The following is a 26,734-nucleotide window of genomic DNA, read 5'->3' on the forward strand; positions in this document are numbered from 1 at the left end:
CCGTTTCGAGTCGAGGAAAGTGTTCATGATTCTAACGCCGATGGAGGAGTTAGACGAGAATTCAAGAAACTTAAGATCAGTGGGTGTTCGTTTAAAGATTTCAAATACTATGGACCGAAAGAGTTCCATGGTGATAAAGGAGCCATCACGACTGTGAGGTGGCTTGAGGAGATGGAGACGATTGTGATAACGAGCAAGTGTTCCAACGAGGAGAAGATCCAGTATTCTGCCCTTATGTTCAAGAGAGAAGCACTTGAGTGGTGGAATGCTTTGTTGATGAGCAAAGGGAGAGAGGTGATGTATAGTTTGAGTTGGAATGAGTTTAAAGCGTTGTTGATGGCAAAATTTTGTCCCATGCATGAAACTGACCAAATCCAAACGAAATTTCTTAATCTTAAGGTCGTAGGGACACACCTTCGTGAATACAACACGAAATTTCATGAATATTGTCGTCTAGTTCCCCAGCTGGTGAATCCTGAATCCAGCAAGGTTACAAGATATATTTGGGGACTACCACGGGAAATCCGCGACATGGTGAGGTCTCACCTACCTCAAACCGCTGACTCTGCGATGAAGTTAGCTGGTTATCTGATGGGCGGCATGATCCGCAACAAGGAAGAGGATAAGAAAGTGGTATCAACCAATGACCAGAAAAGGACTGGAGGTTCCAACTTCAAAGGCAAAGGCGTAAACCGACACCAAAATCGGTACAATTCCAACGCTACGCTTTGTAAGACCTGTAGGAGGTATCACAAGGGACGATGTAGTTTCGCTCCGCCTCCTAAAGTGTGTGAATCATGCAATCGCACAGGTCATGATGCTGCTGATTGCTGGAAGAAGAAGATTACTTGCTACAATTGCAAGGAGATGGGCCATCTAAGTTTCGAGTGCCCAAAGAACAAACCCGCGACTGGTGGTGCGGGTGGAAGTGGCAAAGACAAGAAAGGAAACTCTCGAGTTTTCGTACTCGACACAAAGAAAGCCGCTGACATGCCGGAAACCATTACCGGTACGTTTCTAGTCAACGACACCTATGCTAGAGTTTTATTTGATTCGGGTGCCAATTTGAGTTTTATAGATTATAGTTTTTGTAGTCTATTAAACGAACCATTAACAAAATTAGATAAAACTCTAAGCGTCGAGACTGCTAGTGGCGAAATCGTTAAGATCTCCGAAGCCCTTGAAAAAGGAAAAATTATTTTAGCCAGTTATATCATGCCTATCTATTTGTTGCCCATGAGTCTGGCTGGTTTTGATATTGTACTTGATATGGATTGGTTATCCAATAACCATGCTCGTATCATCTGCAATAGCAAAACCGTTGAACTTTAAGCCCCCGACAAACGAACGATTCGAATTAAAGGGGACAAAGACGCTGGCCAAGTTAGCATAATTTTCATGATTAGGGCTAACAAGTGTTTGAATCAAGGATGTTTAGCATTCATGGCCTACGTCACTGAAGAGTCAAAGCCAAAGGAGATAAAGGACGTACCTATAGTCTCCGACTTTTCTGATGTCTTTCCTGATGAACTTCCCGGAATTCCTCCCGATCGCGAAGTAGAGTTTAGGATTGATCTTATTCCCGGTACTGCTCCGATCGTCAAAGCTCCGTATCGCTTAGCGCCAACTGAGATGAAGGAATTAAAGAAACAACTCGATGAGCTATTGGAAAAAGGTTTCATTCGACCAAGTTCGTCGCCTTGGGGAGCGCCAATTCTGTTTGTCAAGAAGAAAGATGGTTCCATGAGGATGTGTATCGACTATCGTGCGTTAAACAAAGTCACAATCAAAAACCGATATCCACTCCCTCGTATCGATGATCTTTTCGACCAACTTCAAGGTGCTAGCTTCTTTTCTAAAATCGATCTTCGTTCCGGCTATCACCAACTCAAAGTCCAATCCGAGGATATTCCGAAACCGCATTTCGAACAAGGTACGGCCATTATGAGTTCACCGTTATGCCATTTGGACTTACTAATGCGCCGGCTGCGTTCATGGACATGATGAATCGTATTTGCAAGCCTTACTTGGATAAATTTGTTATCGTATTCATCGACGACATACTTATTTATTCAAAGTCAAAGGCTGATCATGAAGTCCATCTCCGAACTTTGCTTGAAATTCTTAGAACCGAGAAGTTGTACGCCAAGTTCTCGAAATGCGAGTTCTAGTTGCATAAGGTACAATTTCTTGGTCACATCATCAACATTAACGGTATTCAAGTCGATCCCGCTAAAATTGAAGCCATCTCTAAGTGGGAAATTCCAAATTCGCCAACCGAGATTCAAAGTTTCTTAGGTTTGGCTGGCTATTACCGTAGGTTTATCGAAAACTTTTCTCGAATCGCTGTTCCCCTAACTTTCCTAACTCGTAAGAACATCAAGTATGAATGGAGAACGAAGCAACAAGTGGCGTTCGATATACTTAAACAAAAGCTCACCCAAGCACCTATATTGGCCTTGCCAGAAGGTACTGAGGATTTTGTAGTATTTAGTGATGCATCTCACTCCGGCTTGGGATGCGTACTAATGCAAAGCAAGAAAGTAATCGCCTATGCCTCTCGTCAACTCAAAGTACACGAAAAGAACTATACGACTCACGATCTAGAGTTAGACGCCATAATCTTTGCACTTAAGATATGGAGGCACTATCTCTATGGAGTAAGATTTACCATGTACACTGATCATAAAAGCTTGAAACATATTTTTGACCAAAAAGAGCTTAACATGCGCCAACGGCGATGGATGGAAACGCTCAATGACTACGATTGTGAGATTGTTTACCATGAAGGCAAGGCCAATGTTGTGGCCGATGCCTTAAGTCGCAAGGAACATGAGAAACCCAAAAGAGTCTGAGCGTTACGTCTAGAACTCCAAATTGATCTCATCGAACAAATCAAATCCACTCAAACTCAAGCGATCAATGAAAACCAAATCTCCGACGAAAAACGTAATGGCACCATTGACTCGTTAGTCAAGGGTGACGATGGTATCCTTCTACTCGATAATAGGATTTGGGTACCAATCGTTGGAGGTTTGCGTGAGAAAATTTTGAACGAAGCTCATAAGTCGAAATACATGATGCATCCCGGAAGTGATAAAATGTACCACAATCTAAAAGCAAATTATTGGTGGAATGGAATGAAAAGGGATGTCGCTTCGCATGTTGCGAAATATTTAACTTGCTTGAAAGTCAAGGCTGAACACCGAAGGCCTTCGGGATTGCTTCAGAAATCCGAACTTCCCGTATGGAAGTGGGAGTTAATAACCATAGATTTCATTACCAAACTCCCTAAGACGACTCGACAACACAATGCAATATGGGTAATTGTGGATCGTTTAACGAAGTTCGCACACTTTATACCCATTAATGAGTCGTATTCAATGGATAGACTAGCGCGTATATATGTGAACAACATCGTTGCTTTGCATGGAGTACCGTTGTCTATAATCTCTGATCGAGACAGTCGTTTTACGTCTCATTTCTGGAAAATCTTACAAGCACTCGGCACAAAGCTAAACCTTAGCACCGCCTATCATCCGCAAACCGATGGGCAAAGCGAAAGGAACATTCAAACATTGGAAGACATGCTTCGGGCTTGTGTGATTGACTTAGGTGGAAGTTGGGACAACCACTTACCCCTAATGGAATTCTCGTACAATAGTAGTTATCACACAAGTATTAAAGCCGCACCATTCGAGGCGTTATATGGTCGAAAGTGTAGAACGCCCGTGTGTTGATCTGAAACCTGAGACAATCAATTATCTGGACCCGAGATAGTCCAAGAAACCACCGACAAGATTCTCCAAATCCGAGAACGACTTAAGACGGCACGTGATCGCCAAAAGAGTTACGCCGATGTCCGTCGTAAGCCATTGGAATTCAATGTTGGTGACAAAGTGTTATTGAAAGTCTCGCCTTGGAGAGGCGTTGTTCGCTTCGGTAAGAAAGGAAAATTGAGCCCTCGATTTGTTGGACCTTTTGAGGTACTCGAACGAATTGGCACTGTTGCATACTGATTGCGACTGCCTGAGAAAATGCAAGGGATACATGATGTATTCCATGTTTCGAATTTGCGTAAGTGTTTGACCGATGAATCGTTAGCTATGCCATTAAAAGACGTTGAAATAAATGAAAACTTAAAATTCGTAGAACGTCCAATTCAAATTGAAGATTCAAAAACAAAGAAATTAAAAAGAAGAACGTTGAAAATTGTGAAAGTTAAATGGGACTCGCGTAGAGGGCCCGAATATACTTGGGAACTCGAATCGGAAATGAGAAAGAAATGCCCCCACTTGTTATTCCTAAGCCTCGTTGGGCCGAGGCAGGCGTAGTCTCGAGGGGTGATAAAGTAAAAGAAATATTTTTGCGTCAGCGTGTTCATCAGCATTCATTGCTGACGTATTTTCTTACATTTTGCAGGTGAACAAGATTTGCGCTTGGAAGTATCGAAGTGCTATATTAAATCCGATGGCTCGGATCTTTTGTTAAAACTTTAATATATAAATGGTGGTGGTTTTTGTAATGTAAAACAAGTAATCTTTTGTATTTAAGTTCGGGAATCTTTTAAAAATCCCGACTTTTGTTTATATAAATATTTACAACTTTAATCCACAAGTTTTCCAAGACTTCCGCTTATATATCGTAACTCTGATTTATTTACGCTTGTGGTACCAACATATGCGTCGCACTCCTAGGCCGTGTTTTGGGGTGTGACATTTTAGTTTGTTAGTTTTGATTTGTTAGTTTGTAAATGTTGATAAAGGAACTGATATACATAAAAAACAATATAGAATCACATTATATGCTTCGACTAGACTTACTAAAGCATTGTTGAATGGTTTGTTAGATTTTCGTGGTCATCGTAAAGACTATCGTGGTCATCAATTCTCCATTTGTAGATCTATCTCTACTTTGGTGTCACGTCTCACCTACTTCATACGTACATAAATCTAATTTTAACAAGAGCAATGTTGAATTGTATCAACTAGCTAAACTTGTTAAGACTTCCATTAATTCTTTAAAGTACGAAACCAGTCTCACGGATTCTTCCATCTTTATTCTATTTCATATGTTATATACTTTGTTAGGCTAAGTGTAATGGGCGAAATACAGAGACGAAATGGGGCGAATTTGAGGGGAACAGTACCCCCTGGGCGATTTTGGGGCGATAAGGGGGGAAATTGTCGCCGGAAAAGAAGAAAAAATACTATTTTATTTTGTTTGTGTGTGGGGTATATATATTACTATTTGTAGCCCTCTACACCATTACACCCCAAAAACAAATTTCTATCCCTTGCTGACTGGGCGCCACATGTCGCAATTCGCCCCAATTTGTAGCTCATCCACTACGCATAGCCTTAGGCCATCCGTAATGGGGCGAATTTGAGGGGGAACACCGCCCCCCCCCGGCCGATTTTGGGGCTGGGGCGGGAGGGTTTTGTCGCCGGAGGAAGAAGAAATAAATATTATTATTATATTAGTATGTGTTATATATATATATATATAGTTATCAAAAGCGTTCGCCTGGTGCGCCTAGGCGCAATTTTCAGGCGAGGCGCAACTATACCGTCTTGTACCGTCAAAGGCGTTTTTCTGGTAAGTTTCCGGCCAAAAATGACTTTCCGATGACTTTTCCGGCCAGATTCCTGCCACTTTCCGGCGGACTTCTGCAAATTATTGCCATATTTTGTCTGGGACAGATCCGTGGTTCCGGAGAGCAGAAGTTGAAGAGGAGAGAAAGAAGAAGATGGGAAAACAAAAGCCAAGACTTAGGCTTAAAAGCTTATGTTTTGAAGAAAAAACTGCATAAATGACTGTTTCAACTGTTTCAATAGTTAACAAAATTCATTTTTCTTTTAAAATATTGTGGCAAGCACACAATAATATATGCTATTATTTCTTTTTTATAGATCATCTTAAAAGATATAATTTTTAAAACTAGTCAAGATTGTATATTAGTTTTATAAATATATTTAGAGAGTAATATTACTTTTATATATTGACAAGATATATTTATTGATTTTTTTAATGCATACTATATATATATATATATATACTTTTCATTAAGTGCGCTTTTTTTTCTTAGGACCTCGCTTTTTTTACGCCTTGCGCCTAGGCCTTAGGTGAGGCCTATGCGCTTTGGGTGCGCCTAACGCCTTTGATAACTATGATTACTATTTGTAGTCCATACACCATTACACCCCAAAAACAAAAACCTACTCTTTGCTGACTAGGCGCCACATGACGCAAAACGCCCCATTTTATAGCCTCTCCATTACACATAGCCTTGTACTATTTGCTAAGAGCCTAAGAGTATGAGAATATAGTTTTCTTAGTAAACTAATAGTTAATTGAGTTTGTTAGTAGGCAGTTATTATTTGTACGGTATGAGAGCAGTTAATCAATCAGAGAACCAAATAGTTTTCCAGTCGTCTTGTAACCAGATTATTAAATGTAGCTTTGTAACCAGATTCATCGGTACAACCTTTTTTTTGAGAAATCGTTCCATGACTAACATATCAATCATCAATCAATCATGCCCAGTAAAATCCAACCGACAGCAAAGCTATAGGTAGGGTCTGGGGAGGGTGGGATGTAGGCACACCGTACCTCTATCCAAAGGAATAAAGAGGTGGCTTCCAGAGAGACCCTCGGCTCTAAGTACATGTGTATGAAGCAAAATAAAGGAAAATAAAGCAAAATAAAGGAAATCAAAGTTTAACAGTTATATAAAAACTACTACTAATTATAATAATATTAATAATAAGATCACAGTTTAACAGCTATATAAAAGCTAATAATAATTATAATAATAATAATAATATATGTAAGGGAAATACCATTATGGTATGTGGCCTAAATAAGTTAAGTCTAAGCCCTAAGGTATTCAATTCTCTCTAAAAATCCTTAACTTTAATTCTACTTCTCCACGAATTCCTATCCTCAACCATGTCCTCGGAGAGGTTTAGGTCTATCAAATCATGCCTAATCCTCTCATCCCAAGTCAATTTCGGTCGTCCTCTACCCCTCCTCCCCTCTATAGTAATGTTTTCTACGGATCTAACAGGATTCGTCGTCTGTCTTCTCTTTACATGTCCAAACCATCTCAATCTCCACTCTCTTATCTTGTCTGCTATGTTCGCCACCCCTAATATCTCGCGAAACACAACGTTTCTTATTCGGTCTAGCCTTGTGTGCCCACACATCCAACGTAGCATTCTCATTTCTGCTACCTCCATCTCCCGCACTTGTGCCTTCTTGATGGCCCAACAATCTGTTCCATATAGCATTGCAGGTCTAACTGCCACCCTATAGAATTTTCCCTTTAGTTTAGTCGGGAAACTCTTGTCGCACAATATACCTGTGGCAGCTTTCCATCTACACCATCCTACCTGAACTCGGTGGGTCACATCACTGTCTAATTCCCCATCGCTCTGTACAAAAGATCCTAAATACTTGAACTTCGTTACCTGCGGGACCACCTGCCCTTCAATTGTGATATGTGTGTCTTCATTGTCGTTTATCCCACCAAAATCACAGTGGAGGTACTCCGTCTTAGATCGGCTAATCTTTAAACCTTTTGTCTCTAAGGTTGTTCGCCACTCCTCAAGCCTCATGTTTAGATCTTGTTTTTTCTCAGCAAGTAACACAATATCGTCTGCGAACATCATGCACCACGGGAGAGTCCCCTGAATCGACTTTGACAACTCATCCAAGACTACTGCAAAAAGAAACGGGCTCAACGCTGGCCCCTGGTGAAGACCTACCTCTACAGGAAAGAAATCCGTATCCCCCACTGGCGCACGGACACTTGTTTCACTCCTGGTATACATGACTAACATATTATATAAATTTAATCAATCAATAAGTCTTGAGATAACATTAACAAATATTCCAAAGTAGACTAAATTATTTTGTTTTTTAATCATTTAGTGGATGGAGATTTTCAAATCTTCGGTTTGAAAAAATAACCAGATTACAAAATTGAACAAAATACATAGAGAGAGAACTTATATACAAACCAAGTTCACTAAATATTATTCAGAAAGGCTTAACTTATATGTACGAGGCAACTGCAAGCATTACACATTCAGAAAGATGAACAAGTTGACTTTGAAGTCAACTCTAGCACTTTCAAGATGCGAGATAGATACACGTTATCTCACAAGAATGGCACCAACAATAATTTTTTCACAGTGTGATGTTTAAAAACATCTAGCGTAGTTTTAATTTGTTTACATGTGGCCAAGTTGACTCAAATAATCAAAGTGTATATCTTTTCCTTGCAACTTATAGGGATGGTTTGACTCGATTTACCGGAGCTTTAAGAGATGCAAGATAGTTTTCATCTGCTTTATCGATACCATGATAAAGATAATTAAAAGGAGGCATTGATATATACTTGCCAGATCCCGGAACCACCATTAATTCTTCATTTTCCCATACAATTTTGCCACCAGCAATTGTTACCTCAACCTTACCCTGAATACACACAATAAGGCAATCTTTTAGAATCAACAATCACATATGAACTTAAATGTATAGTATGAGTTACCTTCCCAGATCTTCCTTCATAAACATTTGTGTCTGATTTAGAATGATGAGATTTGGCACTAATGTGAAAGGTTGAATTTGGATTGAATATAATTATATCCGCGTCAGATCCAGCACGTATAGCACCTTTTCTTGGATATATATTGAACAACTTGGCACTGAAAAAAGGTAAAAAATTAATTAGAATAAACAGGTCAAAATGGGCAACTTTTGATTTGGTTCGGGTGACTATCAACTCGAGTTACCATTCTGTACTTGTTACACGGACATAGTCAGTTACAGATAATTGACCAGATTCCTGTAATCAGAAAATTGAATTATGACTTAGAAAACCAATTAATATGGATGATATTGAACTCAAAAAGTATACACTTTTCGAACATCAAAGTTGATATGATCATACCACCATTGTGTCCCAAACAAGATGCATCCTTTCTTCAAGTCCTATGTAAATATAAACAAAATTGTAAAATGCCAATTTGGTATTGGAAGGTTCTAAAACATGTGTTTATACCATTGACCCCGTTTGGTATTTTTCGGAAATCTTCGACTCCAAAAGACTTCTGTGTAGAATTGAAAGTGCAGTGATCTGTTCCTACAAGCTGGAAAAACAGAACACATGATCAACCATCAAGAAACATGTTTGAAAATACAATATATGTTTTCTTTTCGGATGGGTCAAGATGTGTATCGATGTAACTAGAAGTGTACAAAATCCTAAACAACAGTTCCAACTAAGGGTGTAAACAATCCAAGTCAAGCCCGAGCTCAACTCGTTAACTTACAGAGAACTCGAGCTCGGCTCGTTTAATTTACAGAGAGCTCGAACTCTGCTCGTTTCGAGCTCTATTTCTAAAGCTCGAGCTTGGTTTGTGAGTACTTTGACAATCTCGAGTTCGGCTCGGGCTCGACTCGTTTATCTATTAATTAAATTTTTTTATACATACTCAAGATTATTTTATAAAATCTTTATATATAACATAATAGGTTCTTTAAATCATAACTTTATATTATTATAATAATAATTATTATTATTATTATTATTATTATTATTATATAAATATATATTAATATAATAAATAAAAACTATAAATATTATCGGGTCAGGAGCTAGCTCGAGCTCAATATGTGAAGCTCCGACTCAGGCTTGTTTATTAAATAAAGCTTATTTTTAAGCTAGAACTCATCTAAGTTCTGCTAGATTCGAACTTCTAATGAGCCAATCTTGATTTTTCAGTGACTCGATTGGATCGTTTAAACCTCTAGGTTCAAACCGAACCATAGGGTTGAAACAAGATGTAACCCTATGGGTTGAAACCGGTCAAACCCGATCTTAACTTTCTTCAAACCGGTTCCAACTCAAACAGGTTTTGACTTTTGTTGACCCAAACTGGAACCGGCTCCAACTAATATTATTACCATAATAATCAAAGTCTTTGAATATAGCGAATTAGGAAATGTACCTACATATCGTATTGACTCACTTTTACCCATTTGAGATGGATAGAAAAAACAACACCACCACCACCACCCGTTCATATTTAGTGTGGTCAAAATTGCCAACTCTAATAAGAGGGCACTCTAGGGCAGGAAAAATATAAATATAAACATCAAGCAATTTATGTAAATTAACCTTTAAAATCCCAGTTGATAATGCTGCTTGAAGTGCTTTACCATGCCTTGATGCTCTTATTGGGGGGCTCATAACAAACCTAAAGAAAAGTCGGTTGTTAGAAGTACAAAATTATATAAACAATAAAGATAGTCACTTACTTTGCTGCTGTGATAAAATCAGGATCCCATAGAACAGAATCATCAAGAACTAAACCAGAAACCACAGGCTCTCCGATAACTTTTTGCCCTGTAATTAAAAAACAAATAGAAAAGAAAAGAGAAATGTCAACTGTGTTTTTACTTATGTTAATGATAAAAAGAGTTGGTTAGTCCACAGACCTGATTTTTGAGCCCTAGCTATTTCATCCATAGCATCAATACTCATAACATGAACAACATACAACGGTATGTTCACAAAAGCAGCCAAACGAATTGCACGAGCTGTCGCCTCGCCTTCCAGCTGCGAGAATATATTTGCATAACATAATATATAATATATGTTAATGACTTAAAAGAAATATATAATTAGTGACTTACCACTGGAGGTCTTGATAAAGCGTGTCCTTCTGGACCAGTAATACCGAGTTCAATCATTCTCTTTTGTCCTTCAAAAACCGCATCTCCATTTTCTGCATGAACCATTGCTAATGCACCGAGAGATTTGCATTTTTTAAGGCCTTCTAATAAAAGCTCATCACGGATCATAAGAGATCCCTTGTAAGCCATGAAAAATTTAAACGAGTTTATGCCTGTAGGTTGTGACGTAAATAAATGCATAAGTATTTAGTAACATGCAAAGGGGATATACGTACGCCAAGAAAAACTTCACAGTTTCATTTCGTGTTTGCCAACTTTAGCAAAAACGAAAAAGAAAAATTGTAGAAAAACTGCTAAATGACATAATGCCCTTTACAATTAAAGCTTCTGGCACATCTAAAGCTGTTAATTTGACAAAAATGCCCCTGAACCTACTCAAAACTAGGGTTGTTCTAAAAGCTCGCGGCTCAGTGGCATTTTTGTATGTTAAAAACTTATCTGTCTTTTATATATTGATATGTGTAAAAATAATTAACAAAAAAAACTAACAAACTGGCTCAAGCTGTTTAAGAGCAGAGTGAGAGCTCGACTTTTCAGCTTGATAAAATAAACGAGCCAAGTTGGCATGTTTAGGCTCGAGCTTGAGCCCGAGCCCAACCTGCCTCGGCTTGTTTACTGCCCTACTCAAATACTCAAAAGAATCATCACTAAATGGATTGTCAAAACATATTTGAGTAGATTCACAGGTACTTTTGTCATTTTACAACTGTAGATTTGACAAAAAGCTTCAAGTTGGCATTTTGCCATTTAACAATTCTTTGAAATTGTTTTTACCGAAACTGGCATAAGCAAAACCAAAACGAATGCTTTGGAACTTGGTTGCGTATGTATACGTTATCCGATATAACAAATGAGAAAATAAAAATATACCTTTTTCCTTGACCATAATTTCCATCTCTTCAGAAACAACATCATCCCATTTAGTGATGGCCATATGAAACCCATAATCCATACATGCTAACTTTGCTTTTTCAACATATGCTTCATATCCTTTAGTTAAGCTACCATGAACAGGAATAACAAAATCAATATGCATTGTTGTCCCGCCAGCTAACGCAGCTGCTTGACCACTGAAAAAATTGTCAATAGTTTCAGTACCCATGAATTCCATGGCCAAATGTGTGTGAGGATCAATTCCTCCTGCAATATCACAAACCAGAATGAGTAATGTCATAATATTATTATGCAATAGTTTGCAATACGCAAATTCCAACTACAATTAGGCCTGTAAACAAACCTAACAAACACGAACAATGCATTTTCATGTTCTTTCGTTTAACTTTAACCGAATAAACGAATGACCAGAAACAACTAAACAAACAGAGTTTTCTTGTACGTGCCCATTCATTAAGATAATGATCGTGTTCGTGTACGTTTATGCTCGTCGATAACAATACAAACGAACGGTTCATGAACGCAAAGAAACGAACATAAACAGACATGATTGATTGAGCACCAAATAAAAGTTAACATGAACATTAACCCATTTGGCCTAAAAATAATAATAATAAAACCTACACTAACGGTAACCAGTGATATTTTAATTTCATAAAACTAGACTAAATTGTAAGGGACCTAGAAAATTATAATGAATATATGAACGAACGAATTTAAAAAAACGTAAACTAATGAACATAGATGAAAGACTGTTAACAAACAAACTTAAATAAAAACGAACGTTCACGAACATAAATGAATTAACGAGACATGTGTTTGTTCGTTTACCTAAATGAATCAAAAATGGTGTTTGTGTTCGTTTGCCTATCAAATAAACGAACATAAATAAACTTCCGCTCGAACGGTTTACTGAACGTTCGGTTCATTTACAGGAGTAACTATAACACAACATAATATAATATAAACATCCAACAATGGCATTCAATGAATATAAACAACAACAATAATAATGAAATAAGAGTTAGTTTTTATAATCATTATTGAAGAACAAACATTACCTGGCATAACAAACTTTCCTGTAGCATCAATAACTCTAATTCCATCATCAGCAACCTGCAGATATTAAACTCATACTGAAATACAATAACTCAATAATTAACAGTAATAAACACAACTAGTTACAGTTCATCAGCTAGTCAACTTGTAACTCAAGATATTTATTTATTACCTTAATATTAGGTCTAACATCAACAATAAGTCCATCTTCAATATACACATCAGCAACCTCCTGATGATCAGCATTTACAACTGTGCCACCAGCTATCAATATCTTCGACTCCGAATCGCAATATCCAAGTCCAGACTCACATATCTGTAGATACAATTACACATATACGTAACCTAACTATGTGAAATTGTTCGCAGTCAACCATTTATTAGTAAATTGAGCTATAAATTGAGCAAATTAACAGCACCTGGCTCAGTCCAATCAACGGCGATAGTGAGATTGAAAGCAGGAGTATTAGCGATCGTAAACTTGCCATTTTCGGACTCAAGATTTGAATCTGTAAACAGATTTTTGAACTGTGGGGTTGAAAGCTTTAAGATAAAGATGATTGATTTGTTATAGGTTTAGTTAAATATAATTAAGTGAGTTACAGAAATGATTCCTGCTAATAAATATTTGCCAAATTGCCAATAAGCAAGCCAATTAGAAAGGTTGGCGAGTATGAGATGGGTATGATATCAGATGAAATTTAATCCAATTATTCAAAGCTTGTTTACCTGTTTAGTCAAAGCATATGCAAGTGAGGTAATTAGGTATCATTTGGGTTGTACAATAATCTATTAATTTACTAATTATTATTAAACCTATGTTTTTAATTACTTTGTCAGAAAAATGTATTTAACGGTTAACTTTTAACAAATTAACGGATATATTGGTGCCTAGTATTTATGACATGATTTTACAATCAGGTATGAGACTGAGATTATCAATATTTGTTTCATTATAATTGGAATTGGATTAAAAATGTATTGTAGTCAAGTTCAATGACTCAGTTGAATGCTTCGAGCCATTCCGAGCTCGAGCTGAGCCTCGCTCACCACCTAAACAACCCTAGATCTAATGTTTACTTAATATTTTGTATAAACTTACATTATGTTTATGTACTTTTTGTTCCTTTTTCTTATACAACTAACACGGATATTTGGAGATATTCTTTAAACTAAATTTGGTGTTTGAACTTTGAAGTATCCATAATTGTTCTCATATGAATAATTTTAGTTGTGAAACATAAGTGTAATAGATTATTGTTCTATTGGTTATGGTCTTTTGGAAGAATAGTAGAATGCAAGCCAATGTGTTTTCTCAATGCTACCATCCACTTGAAATTATAATCGATTATCATCAACGCTGATGTAAAAGATAACTTGATTTCCATGACATAGTAAAAAATGAATTAAAAGTAAAATTCAAATTCCTAAAGGACTGAAATTGCACGATGATGTATAATTGAGGGCCTATTACTATAAATAACTAAAATGGTCATAGACTATTGGAATGCATCATTTGACTGGCATCAATGGGTCACATCAATTTGTAACATTGTAACAAAAGCTAGTTGCGTAGACGTATTATCAACACGCAATACATTATCTAATATAAATTATACTCCGTAACTTAAATTATATGCGTAACACATGAAAAGATGAAAACCATCATATTATTTTAAATACTCGACATCGAATATTCTTTTCTTTAAGGCTTTAAGATATGAACTCCACATCTGCGTGAAGTCCTTCGATCAAAAAGAATTATCTGTGGTTAGATTTTAGTCAGTTGCATCAAGCTCAAACTTCCTTCTTGTATGTGTGTCTCTCCGGAAGCTCACACTATAATAAGAGGTAGAAATTATTTTATGAGTTATGGCGTTGTGCATAGTGGCTATATAGCTAGTGAATGTATGCTTCAAGTTCATATACGGTTGAGCGAATTTTAATAAGCGGGAGGGATGTGCACGAAGTGAACATGTATGTGAACGAACTTGATGGAGTTTTCGTATGTAACTAGCAAATAACTTCGTTAACAAGCCAACAAAATACGTGCAAGTGTGAGCTATTTAATATATATTTAAAAGTAACATAGGGGTTAGTTGGCTTTTTAAAAAGTATCGTAAGTGGTTTTTTTTCTAAATTAACCGCCACCAAGGATGATGATTATAAAAGCTTAAGTTGTAACGTCATTTTCTTTGAAGTTTGAAGTATGAAACGGTAATTCTAGAGAAAGTAAATCGACATATCAAGACAATGTACGAGGTTTACCTCATTGTCCATCATTTATCAACCAAATTATTGAAGATCAATCCTTTTAATTAATCTTCTTTTTATATTTTGGATTCGATTCTTTATTATCAAGTTTATCGATAAATTAGCCGATTTGTAGAAATTCATATGCCATGATTTCTTCATTTCTTGAAACGTAAAAAATAATAATTTAATTCTACATAAGCCCATCATCAGGTAGCCCTGAACTTATGAGCCCACTAAGCATTTAGAATCACAGTTATTGACCCAATATTATTTGTATTTTTGTTCAGTTATTATACCCAGGGTTTTAAAAATCGGTTCAAACCGGATTTCGCATAGCGGGCTGGTGTTTTGAGCCTGGTATATTTGGCAGGTTTGTTTGAACATCGTATCAACGGTTTTTTCTAAGATACGGTTGTTACCGGCAAACCGGTTTTAAGTCTGGGAAATTTTTTATATTTGCGGCCCATATATTTTGAAATTACTTTTAACCCAACAATTAACATTCAAACGTGTAAACTTCTGGACTATTTTTTAAAATTAAGTGCTTTTGTATTATTATTTTAATATGGATTAACTTTTGGATTATTTTTTGTTATGAAATCATTTACATTTGGGTAATTTTGGAGTTGAAATTGCATTTACAGGTAATTATAAGGTAAACTATTCAACCGGTTGAACCTTCTAGTATAACCCAGTTTAACCGGTTGTACTATCTTTTAATTCTAATACGGTACGAGTAAAAAACGATTTTTAAAACGTCGAGTTATACCATTAAATCCACGTATTCGTTGAGCATGTGAGGCTCCTTGAACTGGGCTGCCTGGTTGGGCTTAGGCCTCTTAAGGATCACAACGGTGGGGGTTCTTTTGGAAAAGTTAAAGAGCATCACAAAGCCTTAAGAGCTTCTTTTGGGAAAAATAAAAATAAACACATCTTGATCGAATTCGCAATTGGCACTTGGCAGAAAACTATTTCTTTTTGGAACGACCTTTTTTTTATTAATTTATTTTTTTTCGTCCATAGGATTTAAACTAAACTCTTTCAAAAGGGAAAATGTTATGACCTCAATTTAACACAACGATAATAATGAAGTTACACACTAAAGCCAATCAAATAACATAAAAGACCGGATGGGGAAATTAGGTTACATAGTTAGACGGGAAGAAGAAGACCACATGCTCACATCACTTTCGTTAATTCATTCTTGACTAATTTGGCCTTAGTTTCCGTTCATAACATAAAGTCTTATCTAACTTCTTGATATCACTATGCCAACTGCTTTTCACAAGATAAATGTTGACCAACATTCTATTACTTTGTTGTCTATTGTGGGATGTTGCTTAAACGTTGACCGACGCTACACTTAAATTTTTAAGTTCTCTTAAGTTATAACTTCTTTCTAGTTTTCTCATTTCATTCAATCCTGGTTTGTTTTTTTCAACTACGTACAACCTCTCACATACTTTATCTTTCAAAGTATTGTGTTTTCATATATCTTAGCATTTATGATAATAGCTGATTCAGTGAAAACTAAATAAAATACATTATGGTCACCGTCCTAATATCTATCCCGTAAAATTTATTGACTACAACAGTATTTACTTGCTTATCGCATCAAGAACAACAACTAATACAGTCTAGACTAATACAATTATTTTAAAGTTATATAAAGCCTAAACTATTAATTATAAATATGGCCGGTCATTTGGATGTACTATAACTCACACGATGATAATCTATATTACAAATACTAGTTTAAGGCCCGTGTATTACACGGGTAATTGATAAATATTTTAAACTCTAGCTATTAAGTAAAATTCAGTTAACAAAATGATCATATATTGTTAATACAATTACAATTTGCATTAAAATTGTAAAAATTACATAAATAAGGTTACACAAATATGTTATAAATAAGTAAAAATTTCCTTTTCCACCACATTTGTTGTATTGGTTGGTAAACACTGTTTTATCAAAAATAAAAATCTTTAGTCCATGTTTGCTTGTAACTCTTGATAAGGTAACATATAAGTTTGCTTGTAACTATTGATGTAGCCACATATAGTTGCCCGTGTGACAAATAAGGTTTTTTCAAGTACATGCCAAATTACCAACCCTAAATAATGATAAATATATCCATGAAACTAACAAAAAAATATGCATACACGTAAAAATCATACATTTTAAACAATTAATATTATGTCATTTGAGACCACCAGTTCATGATTATCCGAAAAATATATTACCTGAACTTTGTTGATCATCCTTAAAATTTTTAGAATCTGAAATTGATGATCATGATAAATTTGTTGTCATTAATATTCAGTGTATAACAAATTTTTAATTGATTTTATATTTTACAATTAAAAATTATATACTCAAGCAACATATTATGGAAAGTTGTTGGAATACTTAATTAATCGATATATATATATTAACAACTTATAGAGAAAAAAGGAAGAAAGAAGAAGAAGCAAAGATTTCCGGTTTTATGAAAGCAAGATAAATGACTTTTAACCTGATTAACTATTTTTTTACAATTAATATGAAAATAGAATATCCTTGAAATGTAACGAGAAACATGATCATTACAAATAATAAGAAAAATAATAAATATTCTATTAAGTTATATTATAATTAAGGTGTGAATCTTAATGAATTTTTACAACATATTTGAATAATAAATGTTATAACTGTAATTTTTTAAAATTTTGCTCATAGCTTTATCATTTTGAATATAAACCATAATAAACACTTTAATTATGTAATAACAAACAGAAAACACTAACATAACCCTAATTCGTTGTATTTGTATAAAAATAAAATTAATAAGTTATTATAATATTGAAATTATGTAAAAACCTAACAAAAAACGATATTCTATGAATCTAGGTTTCTATATCCTAAATGATTTAATAGAAAGCGAAAATAGTGGGATTGAAACGGATTTTTTGGTTTGATATTTTGAATTTGAATGCTTTTAATTAAGTAATGTGTATTATAAGACATATTAAATTAAATATATTTAAATGTATAAAAACGTATAAATCAAGTCATAAAATATATATTTTGAAATATTTTGGTATGAGTTATGAAAGAAAATACTGAAAGCTAAATATTATTTTTTTATTGCTAAAACCCTTTATATTACACAAAAATTCAAAGCATTAATTAAAACTAAACACCAAGATTTATGTAATAGGTATTCTCCATGTATGCAATGTTTATATAAAATGTTCGGAGAAAATTAAAAAAAATACATATTTTCCTGGTTCAAATGCATATAAGAAAATCTTAAATCAAAATCTGAAACCAATCTTATATAAAATATTATGCACTATTGCTCGAATACCAATTTAAAAACAATTTGTAGTTTATTAGCAAATAAATCCAAATTCGTAGACAATAATATGCCTTTATTTTCTTTAATTTGCAATTACATATGACTTGAAAATTTTATTATAACAGAATGTTGCAATTTTTTTTTCACCATTAATGTTAATGAATGAATCGATTGGAATTTACCATTAATAAAAATAAACTTGAATTCATATATTGAAAATGCTTAAAGTTAAGGGACCATATAGTGAAATAAGTTGAAAAAAAGATGAGGAATGCTATAAGATTGACAAGTGGTAAAATTAAATAGTCTTTTATTATAATAGATAGATTAGGAACTTAATCTCACTTTCATTGACCATCCCATTTTAACATAAAGTAACTCCGTTTACTTTTAATATCCATTTATGTCGTTTCAAAACACTTTAATGCATCTTAATTGGGACACGAATATTTGTGTTGTTTGTTTTGAACCGGAAGTTGCTTCTTCAGTCATAATGGTTTAAAATATTATCTACCAATTTGGGATGAGCGGCTACCGGTATAAAAAATACCAATATCGGTTTTTTCAAATTCTTGGTACCGGTACTGAAATGTTCGGTTCGATACAAGTAGGATATCGGTATTTGAAAGCAAAATTCGAAAAATACCGATACCGAAACTCAAAACTTGTGGTTCGGTAGTGATACCAAATCGATACCGATACCCGTTTATTCATCCCTCTTACGAATAAGTTGTATTTAATTTATTGAAATTAACTTTATCCTTTTAAATGTGACAAGGGACAACAAACTAATAAAATATACAGTCAAACATGTCTTTTTGCAAGCCACCGTTAAAAAAAATTATGTAGTTTAAAAAGCCACGTTGCTTACGACATCTACCCATCACATTGACGTAAGGCTTTGATGTGAAAAGAATCAACATCAATGTGGAAAGTATCTAGATGATGGTCACAGTTGGCAGACACCTAATTGGCAATTGGCATCACGTCTGACAAATTAAAAACACCCTATAAATATCACATAACGTACTCCCGTATCAATCCCACAATTTAAGTCCCAAAAAAGTAACACATGATATTTTTGAGATCGGCTATTATAAGTTATATTAAACCACAACTCTCGGTGTTACGTAACAGCAAATTTGTCATGTCGACCGCGTCGGAAGGATTCAGTAAACCAAGATTGGTCACGAAGAAGGTGTTGGCAAAGAGCCAGAGCGAAGGCGATGGCGCAGTTGTTCGAAGAAGCATCGGAAGGTGATCGTCGTGTGTTGCTACGATTGGTTCGCATTATTAGAATATCTGTTTAATTTGTGGTTTGTGTTTTGCAGGCCGGAATCGAAGTCTCTGGATCCTTTTCTTATGTTGGATGAATTTTCTGGTACTTGATTTTTCAAATATTCTTTTAGGATATTATTTTTGTTTTTATGTTTTGTAATATATATTTTTTATTTATGTTGTTTTAAGTAAAACTTTCATTTTTATGATTTTTTAGTTACGCTTTTTTTTATCCATTAAATAGACATCGTGTATTATTTTATTAGGTGACTATGTAATTATCAGATCTGTTCACATGTCAACTTGTTGGTTTTGTATAAAAAAATTGGGTAACCCTAGTTTTAGTGCCATTTTTTTCTGAAGGCTGCGGTCAACTGTATAGCCATCTCATTGCATTTTGAGAGTCAATTAATTTGATTGCATCTGATTGCATTTTGATCGTATATGAGCCATCTAATTAATATATATATATATATATATATATAATTGTTTAATAATAATTAAGTTTCAATATTGTTTTAAGGAACAAGTTTTATTATGGTTCATTGGTTCCATCGTTATGCAAATTTATACAAATATTATTTTTCGAAATTAAGTGACATAGATGATTTAAAAAATTTACAGTTCTATAAAAAAAGATTATTTCTAAAATTCACAGGATTCAAAACTTTTACTGGAACACTTGGTTAAATATCAGATGAAATATACTCTAGCTGAGGGTAATGGATAAAGATTTTGATACGTTTTGTTTTCATACTTGTAAAAAGAAAATAAATACAATTGAGCTTTTATTAACATTTTAAATTTGGTTATGTAGTTTCTCCACCGGCCGGATTCCCCGACCATCCCCATAGAGGTATCATCCTTTTCTTCTTAATCTGCCTTCAGTTCATTACTTTGTGGTATTTTTCTAACTCTAAACTGTGTGTTTATGATAACCAAATAATTGTATATTTTGTGCAGGATTTGAGACTGTTACATACATGCTAGAGGTACCCATTTTTTGTTAACTATTTATTTTATATATTTTGTCACATTTTTGTGATTTTTCAAAGTCATTTACATGATTTATTTGTATTCTTTCAGGGAGCTGTTACCCATCAAGATTTTGCTGGGCATAAGGGTACCATCCGAGCTGGTGATGTCCAGGTAGTTGCTCAAATAATGTACATTTTGTTCAAACATTATGCTATTACAATGATGATCTAGTTTATTTTTAATTAAAATAACCAAAGTCAATATATATAAATGTGCTAAAATTGTAATGTTTAATTATGTTTATGGTCCAGTGGATGACAGCAGGAAGAGGAATCATTCATTCAGAGATGCCTGCAGGCCCAGGAGCCCAAAAGGGTTTGCAACTCTGGGTAAATCTTTCCTCCAAAGACAAAATGTAAGAACACTTCATTTCTCATCCCACAACAAAAATTAATATACACAACATTTTATCAGTGAGTGAGAATTTATGACGTTACACGAACCTTACATAAAATTTATAAATTTATGGGTTTGGGTTTAGTCTAAACGGACATGCCAACATTTGTAGCTTAACGGGTTGTGTTTGTGTTAACCGGGCAAGTTCGCAGGTTAACCTGTTAACCCAATTATTTATTTATTTATTTATCTTATTAAAATGTGGTTTATGTAATAACTTAAACTATTCGGATGCTTTTTATGTCAAAAATTAAAAATAAACAGGCATAGTTTAATCAAAGGTGATTAAAAATTTAGAAAAAGGAAATGTGAATTTAGAGTTTTGAAGTATTAATATGTAAAAGAATTAAATAATACTTTTTCAAGTTAAACATGTTGCGTTTGTGCCAACCTGCGAATACACTTGTCGTGTTCGGGTCATTTGTGTGACAGATTTATGGGTTTAACCCGAAAAGACAACCCGTTTAGTAAACCTAAATTCATCTACAACGTCGATTAACAACCTAGCCGATTGTGAAATGCAGGGTCGAACCGAATTACCAAGAATTGTTAAGCGAGGACATAAAAAGGGTTGAAAAAGATGGAGTCAAGGTCAACATCATTGCTGGAGAGTCAATGGGGGTCAACTCCTCGGTTTACACTCGAACTCCCACAATGTTTCTTGATTTCACGCTTAGCCCGGGAGCCCAAATGCACCAACCTGTCCCAGAATCTTGGAACTCGTTTGTGTATGTGCTAGAAGGCGAAGGTGTGTTCGGGTCCACAAGTTCATCACCAATATCGGCTCACCATGTTTTGGTGTTGAGTCATGGGGATGGTTTGAGTGTATGGAACAACAGGTCGGAACCATTGAGGTTCGTGTTGATTGGAGGGCAGCCCATTAACGAGCCAGTGGTTCAGTACGGGCCTTTCGTGATGAACACGAAAGCCGAGATTGAACAGGCTTTACAAGACTATCGTAATTGCAAGAATGGGTTTGAAATGGGCAAGTATTGGAGATCTCAGTAGAATATGGGTTACAAAAGGATGGTTGAATTTGGCATGTTCAAAAGATTTCAATTTCTTATACTAAAGGTGATAATTTTAATTTATTTAATATGGATTGACTTGAGTTGTACTCTATTCTTTTTTTAAGAAATAAGTCATGTCAATTCATAGTGTTTTCACATGCTTATGCGTCGTAATTTCTTTACTAGATGAATTATGTTAATTATAAATTAAGAAATTAAAAAAAATATATTTGGTGGTCAGCCTAACCTTTCAAAACTAGTAAAACTAGTTTTATACCCGTACGGTGGACGGGAAATTTTAATGACATAATTATTTTATAAATTTTTGTTTTCAAAACTTTAAAATTTCTTGTGCAACATAAATTTGGACGTGTTTTAAAATCTGGTTCCATTGGCATGCACATATATAGTTCCACCCTAGTTTTGGTAAATTTCAATCTTGCATGATCTTAACTTTACAAGTTTTAGTCATGGTAAAAATATAATCAAACAGTTGACTTTCTATAACTCCTTCCTAATCCAGTTTTCAATCTTTGACTTAATTTGCTTATTTGAAATAGGACATCCTTCAATATGGTCTTTTTTATTTCTATGCTTTGCCGATCTTCAGCCCTTGAATAACAATATAACATGGTTGTTGATTTTCTGTCCAAATATCATCAGTTGACACCTTACTGTTAAGCCTTAGACAAGTGAATCAAGAACACCAAACACGATATTGCATAAAACGTTTATGCAACTCTTTTCATTAATAAGAAACAAGAACAAAATATTCACTCCTCTTTTCTACTCTACACAAATAAAACTTTTGATGGGTTTATATAACACCCGCAATTGTAATCCTACTCAAACTAGGAAACATAATTAAACTAGACTTCTAATTTATTTAATAATAAGTAAAAGATAATTATGACACCAAGTTATTCAACTTGGCCCCTGAACTTTGGATCTCCACCAAACCGTCCCATGAGATCTTTCGTACCACACTTATACTTTTCGTATTAGTCATTCGGGTCCTTCAAGTTGGTATTGCACCAAGTTTTATACTCCCTATCAATACCAACTTCCATTGTTCCTCCAAGATCCTTCACACCTTGTAACGCTCTCACCTCTTTGAGCTTGATTCTTGGATTCGACTTCATACCACTACCTACGGGTTTCTTTTTCTGGTTTACAAATAAGCTAGTTTCGAGATTACCACCATTTAGAACTGCATCACCCGGTTTTAGATAGGAAACAACTTTTGTTTCTCAACTTGATGATCAACGATCATGATACTCAAAGCAATTCGTCCTATTCACTTGATGCATGCTCCCTCTCGAACTCAACTCCTTCATTTGTTCGTTCATTTGGATCACCCGAACTTTGCATGAACCTCATGCAAATTCCAACATCAACTTTGTTGATTTGTTGATCTTCAACCTTTTCTATTCCATCATGACAACCCGTAACATGAAACGAAACTACCTCCTCGTGCACTTCATTCAACACAGTTTCTTTCTCGTCTTGTTCGGTTACTGTCACACTTACGTTTTGATCAATTGTACTTTCTTCTTCAACCACAATTTCCTCATCATCTAAATTCAAATAACAATAGATGATTCCACGGTTACCTTCAATTGATTCGACTCTGGCACTGCTTCCTAACTTGTCCACCAACAAGAGCCTTCATCAAACCATTCATCTACCAGATTCGGTTTGAATTCGGTATCAATTGTGTATTTTTCTTGAACCTCGGCCATATTAGCCTCCACATCCCACGGTTCTTCTTCTTTAACAACAGCTGCATTACCTTCCTCCTCATGTTCTCGACAGTATTTTTCCATATGCCCTTTTTGTCCACATTTATGGCACCTAAAAGGAAACTGTTTTGGTTGGTACCTTGATTCCTTGTCTCGGTTCTTTTCGTTCGATGAATCTTCTTCAGAGTTGTCATCTCGACCCTTTCGGTTCCATTCTCTCTTCTTGGGTCGGTCACGTTTCTCGTTCTCCTAATATTTACTCTTACCTTTCTCGCCATTATGGTTCTGATTTTTACTTAGCCGATGCTTCTCCTTTCTATCGATATACAAGGCTTCACTCTCGGTTTTGATCGACACCGGCTAACTGTTTCGCTAAGGCTTCTTGTCTGGCAAGAATATTCTCGAACTCGGTTATACTCGGTTGGGTCGCCCACCCTTGAATAGCGGTAACGAAGCTACGATACTCCGGCCTTAGACCATGGATGAGTATCCGCTTCATACGAGCATCGCTAACCTGAGACTGTGGATCGAGTTCTCCAATTTCGCGACACAAATTCTTCACTTTACGAAAATATTGTGAAATAGGAAGATCACCTTGAGAAATCAACATCAACTCACCTTTGACTAGTTGCAATCGAGCATCGTTCTTCTTCGTAAATAAGGTCTCCAGTGTATCCCACGCTTGCTTTGGGTATTCGAGATCTTTTATATGATCAAGAACATCATCATCCACCGTTGTCTTGATGATAAACATCGCACGACCCGCTTTCACCGCCACTTCCGGATAGTACCGTTAATATCGTTTGCAGGTTGTCTCGTCTCGATACCGTTCATTACCTGCCAAAGATCTCGACCTTAAAGATACGATTTGATGCACGTCGACCATTGTTTATAGTTGTTTTGGTTCAACTTCTTAGTTCCTCCTACCATCTGTAACTCTGCCATCGTTTCTTATTACGTGATGCTGAATAAATTTTATGCTGCGATCGGACAACTTTGATCGGGATCTTTTCTTGCGATCAGAAATATTTTTTTTTCTTTCGATATACTTCCAACAAAGAGGATATACTTGATCTTAATTTCAAAGGTGATGAGAGTTCTGACTTTTGTTGATGACAACAGGTTAACTCGAACAAACAAACTATTGCAAACAATATATATAATATATGAATTAGTAATAAGGGAGCAACACAAAACCTTTTGTGCAACGGCTGAAGGTTTTCAACAATTCCTTATATTTTATATTATTTATTATTGTTATGGTGCAACACAAAAGAATCCAGTTGCCTCTTTCTTCTCTATGTTTCTTTTTAATTAACTTACGCTTCAATCAAGAAACATACTAACCAAACATACTAACCTTTTTAAAACATCTGAATTCTTTTATGTGATCGGCAACTTTAACACATTAGATCGGAACTTTAACCACGATCGGTTTCTTGGCCTTTTATGCCTTTGATTGGAAACTACTACTTCAATCAAGACTTGCCACCTGTCAGAAACACGAGCCTGGATTGTTAGGCTCTAACTAATACCACTTGTTAAACCTTAGACAAGTGAATCAAGAACACCAAACACGATATTGCATAAAAGGTTTATGCGACTCTTTTCATTAATAAGAAACAAGAAGAAAATACTTACTCCTCTTTTCTACTCTACACAAATAAAACCTTTGATGGGTTTATATAACACCAGCAATTGTAATCCTACTCAAACTAGGAAACATAATTAAACTAGACGTCTAATTTATTTAATAATAAGTAAAAGATAATTATGACACCAAGTTATTCAATTTGGCCCCTGAACTTTGGATCTCCACCATACCGTCCCTTGAGATCTTTCGTACTACCCTTATACTTTTCGTATTAGTTATTCGGGCCCTTCAAGTTGGTATTGCACCAAGTTTTACACTTACTTCTCATGGTCTTGCGTATTCAATTTGCATTGCGCCATTGCCTATACTTACTCAATACGTGGTACATGTAAATTCCATTCCATTCCAAATGTTTCTGCAACAAATCACCTTTTGGCGAGCTTGAACCTTTGTCATGGCTCCATCCTTCCATCTCGTGATGTTATCTCTCCATATACTTGTGAGCTTTATCAACTACCACATACTTGATACATTTGGTTAGTATGAGTCCAAAATTTAAAAGAGAATGCAAAAAATGACCAGTAACTGGTTTAAAATCGACCGCTTAATCGCTAATGAAACTTAACTGATCTTGTTTACGAGTTAAACAAACAAACAAAGTACAAGATTAATTTGTTACCATATATAAGATAATGGAGCTCATTAGTGTATTAGTTATGTACGAAACCATGTGTTCACTTTCTCTATATTGATGGCGTTTGCAGCATATATCTTTGATCCATACTCTTCAATGCTAGCTCCACCCCTGCCAAGGTATTAAGAGTAGTATAATTCTTGTTAGGGTCAGAAATGCTGAGCATTCTTTGTACTGACATAATCAAACCTAACATACAACAAATATTAAATCATACATTGAAACTAAACAAAAAGTGTTAAAAAGAAGTTGCTTTAAAACTAACCAACGGATGAAAGATGATTCCTTTATCCATTAGCATTTTGTGTCACCGATGATATTTCCTCAAGTTCCGCGAAGTGGCTAGGGTTGTTCCTGGTTGTGGAAGGAGGCCGATCGTAGGCGTTGTTGAGATATATCTACATATGTGTGTTTGTATTTGTGTGACTGTGTATTCGGTACCACGCCATTTGATATGATGAATTCAGCAACTGCAGGCCCATCTAATGTGGTTGACCAGGCCCAGGAAGAACATACAGCGCAGGACCAGAATCAAAGACCGAAACGGGCCCATCGTTTACCAGCTCGTTTACAGATATGATGCAATCAAATCTGAATGATTCCAAGAGATCAAGCAGATTATTTCCTTTCCATATTTTAAGTTATTTGAATTTCGTTTTTTTG

At 35.3% G+C, this 26,734-nt stretch overlaps 2 protein-coding genes across 2 annotated transcripts; one reads left to right on the plus strand and one right to left on the minus strand.

The window, feature by feature from the left end:
* Positions 1 to 8,005: 8,005 nt before the first annotated feature.
* On the minus strand, positions 8,006 to 13,328 carry LOC143559933 (dihydropyrimidinase-like). Its single transcript, XM_077048357.1, has 13 exons — positions 13,140 to 13,328; positions 12,893 to 13,036; positions 12,723 to 12,777; positions 11,638 to 11,907; positions 10,708 to 10,919; positions 10,510 to 10,630; positions 10,330 to 10,417; positions 10,190 to 10,268; positions 9,071 to 9,158; positions 8,960 to 9,000; positions 8,802 to 8,854; positions 8,558 to 8,714; positions 8,006 to 8,484 (listed from the first exon to the last, which is right to left on the minus strand). Exons 1-13 carry the CDS (start codon positions 13,206 to 13,208, stop codon positions 8,293 to 8,295), a joined length of 1,569 nt encoding a protein of 522 aa, XP_076904472.1. The 5' UTR covers positions 13,209 to 13,328; the 3' UTR covers positions 8,006 to 8,292.
* Positions 13,329 to 19,214: 5,886 nt separating this feature from the next.
* LOC143559524 (pirin-like protein) lies at positions 19,215 to 22,143 on the plus strand. The gene is made up of 7 exons (XM_077048068.1): positions 19,215 to 19,576; positions 19,651 to 19,700; positions 20,415 to 20,453; positions 20,561 to 20,589; positions 20,684 to 20,746; positions 20,887 to 20,990; positions 21,556 to 22,143. The coding sequence occupies exons 1-7, from the start codon at positions 19,392 to 19,394 to the stop codon at positions 22,037 to 22,039; spliced, it is 954 nt and encodes a 317-aa protein (XP_076904183.1). The 5' UTR covers positions 19,215 to 19,391; the 3' UTR covers positions 22,040 to 22,143.
* Positions 22,144 to 26,734: the final 4,591 nt, after the last annotated feature.

This window comes from Bidens hawaiensis, unplaced genomic scaffold (genome assembly GCF_021521415.1).
Source record: "Bidens hawaiensis isolate Kalapana, Puna unplaced genomic scaffold, B.hawaiensis_p1.1 tig00001093_1, whole genome shotgun sequence".
Lineage (NCBI taxonomy): Eukaryota > Viridiplantae > Streptophyta > Magnoliopsida > Asterales > Asteraceae > Bidens > Bidens hawaiensis.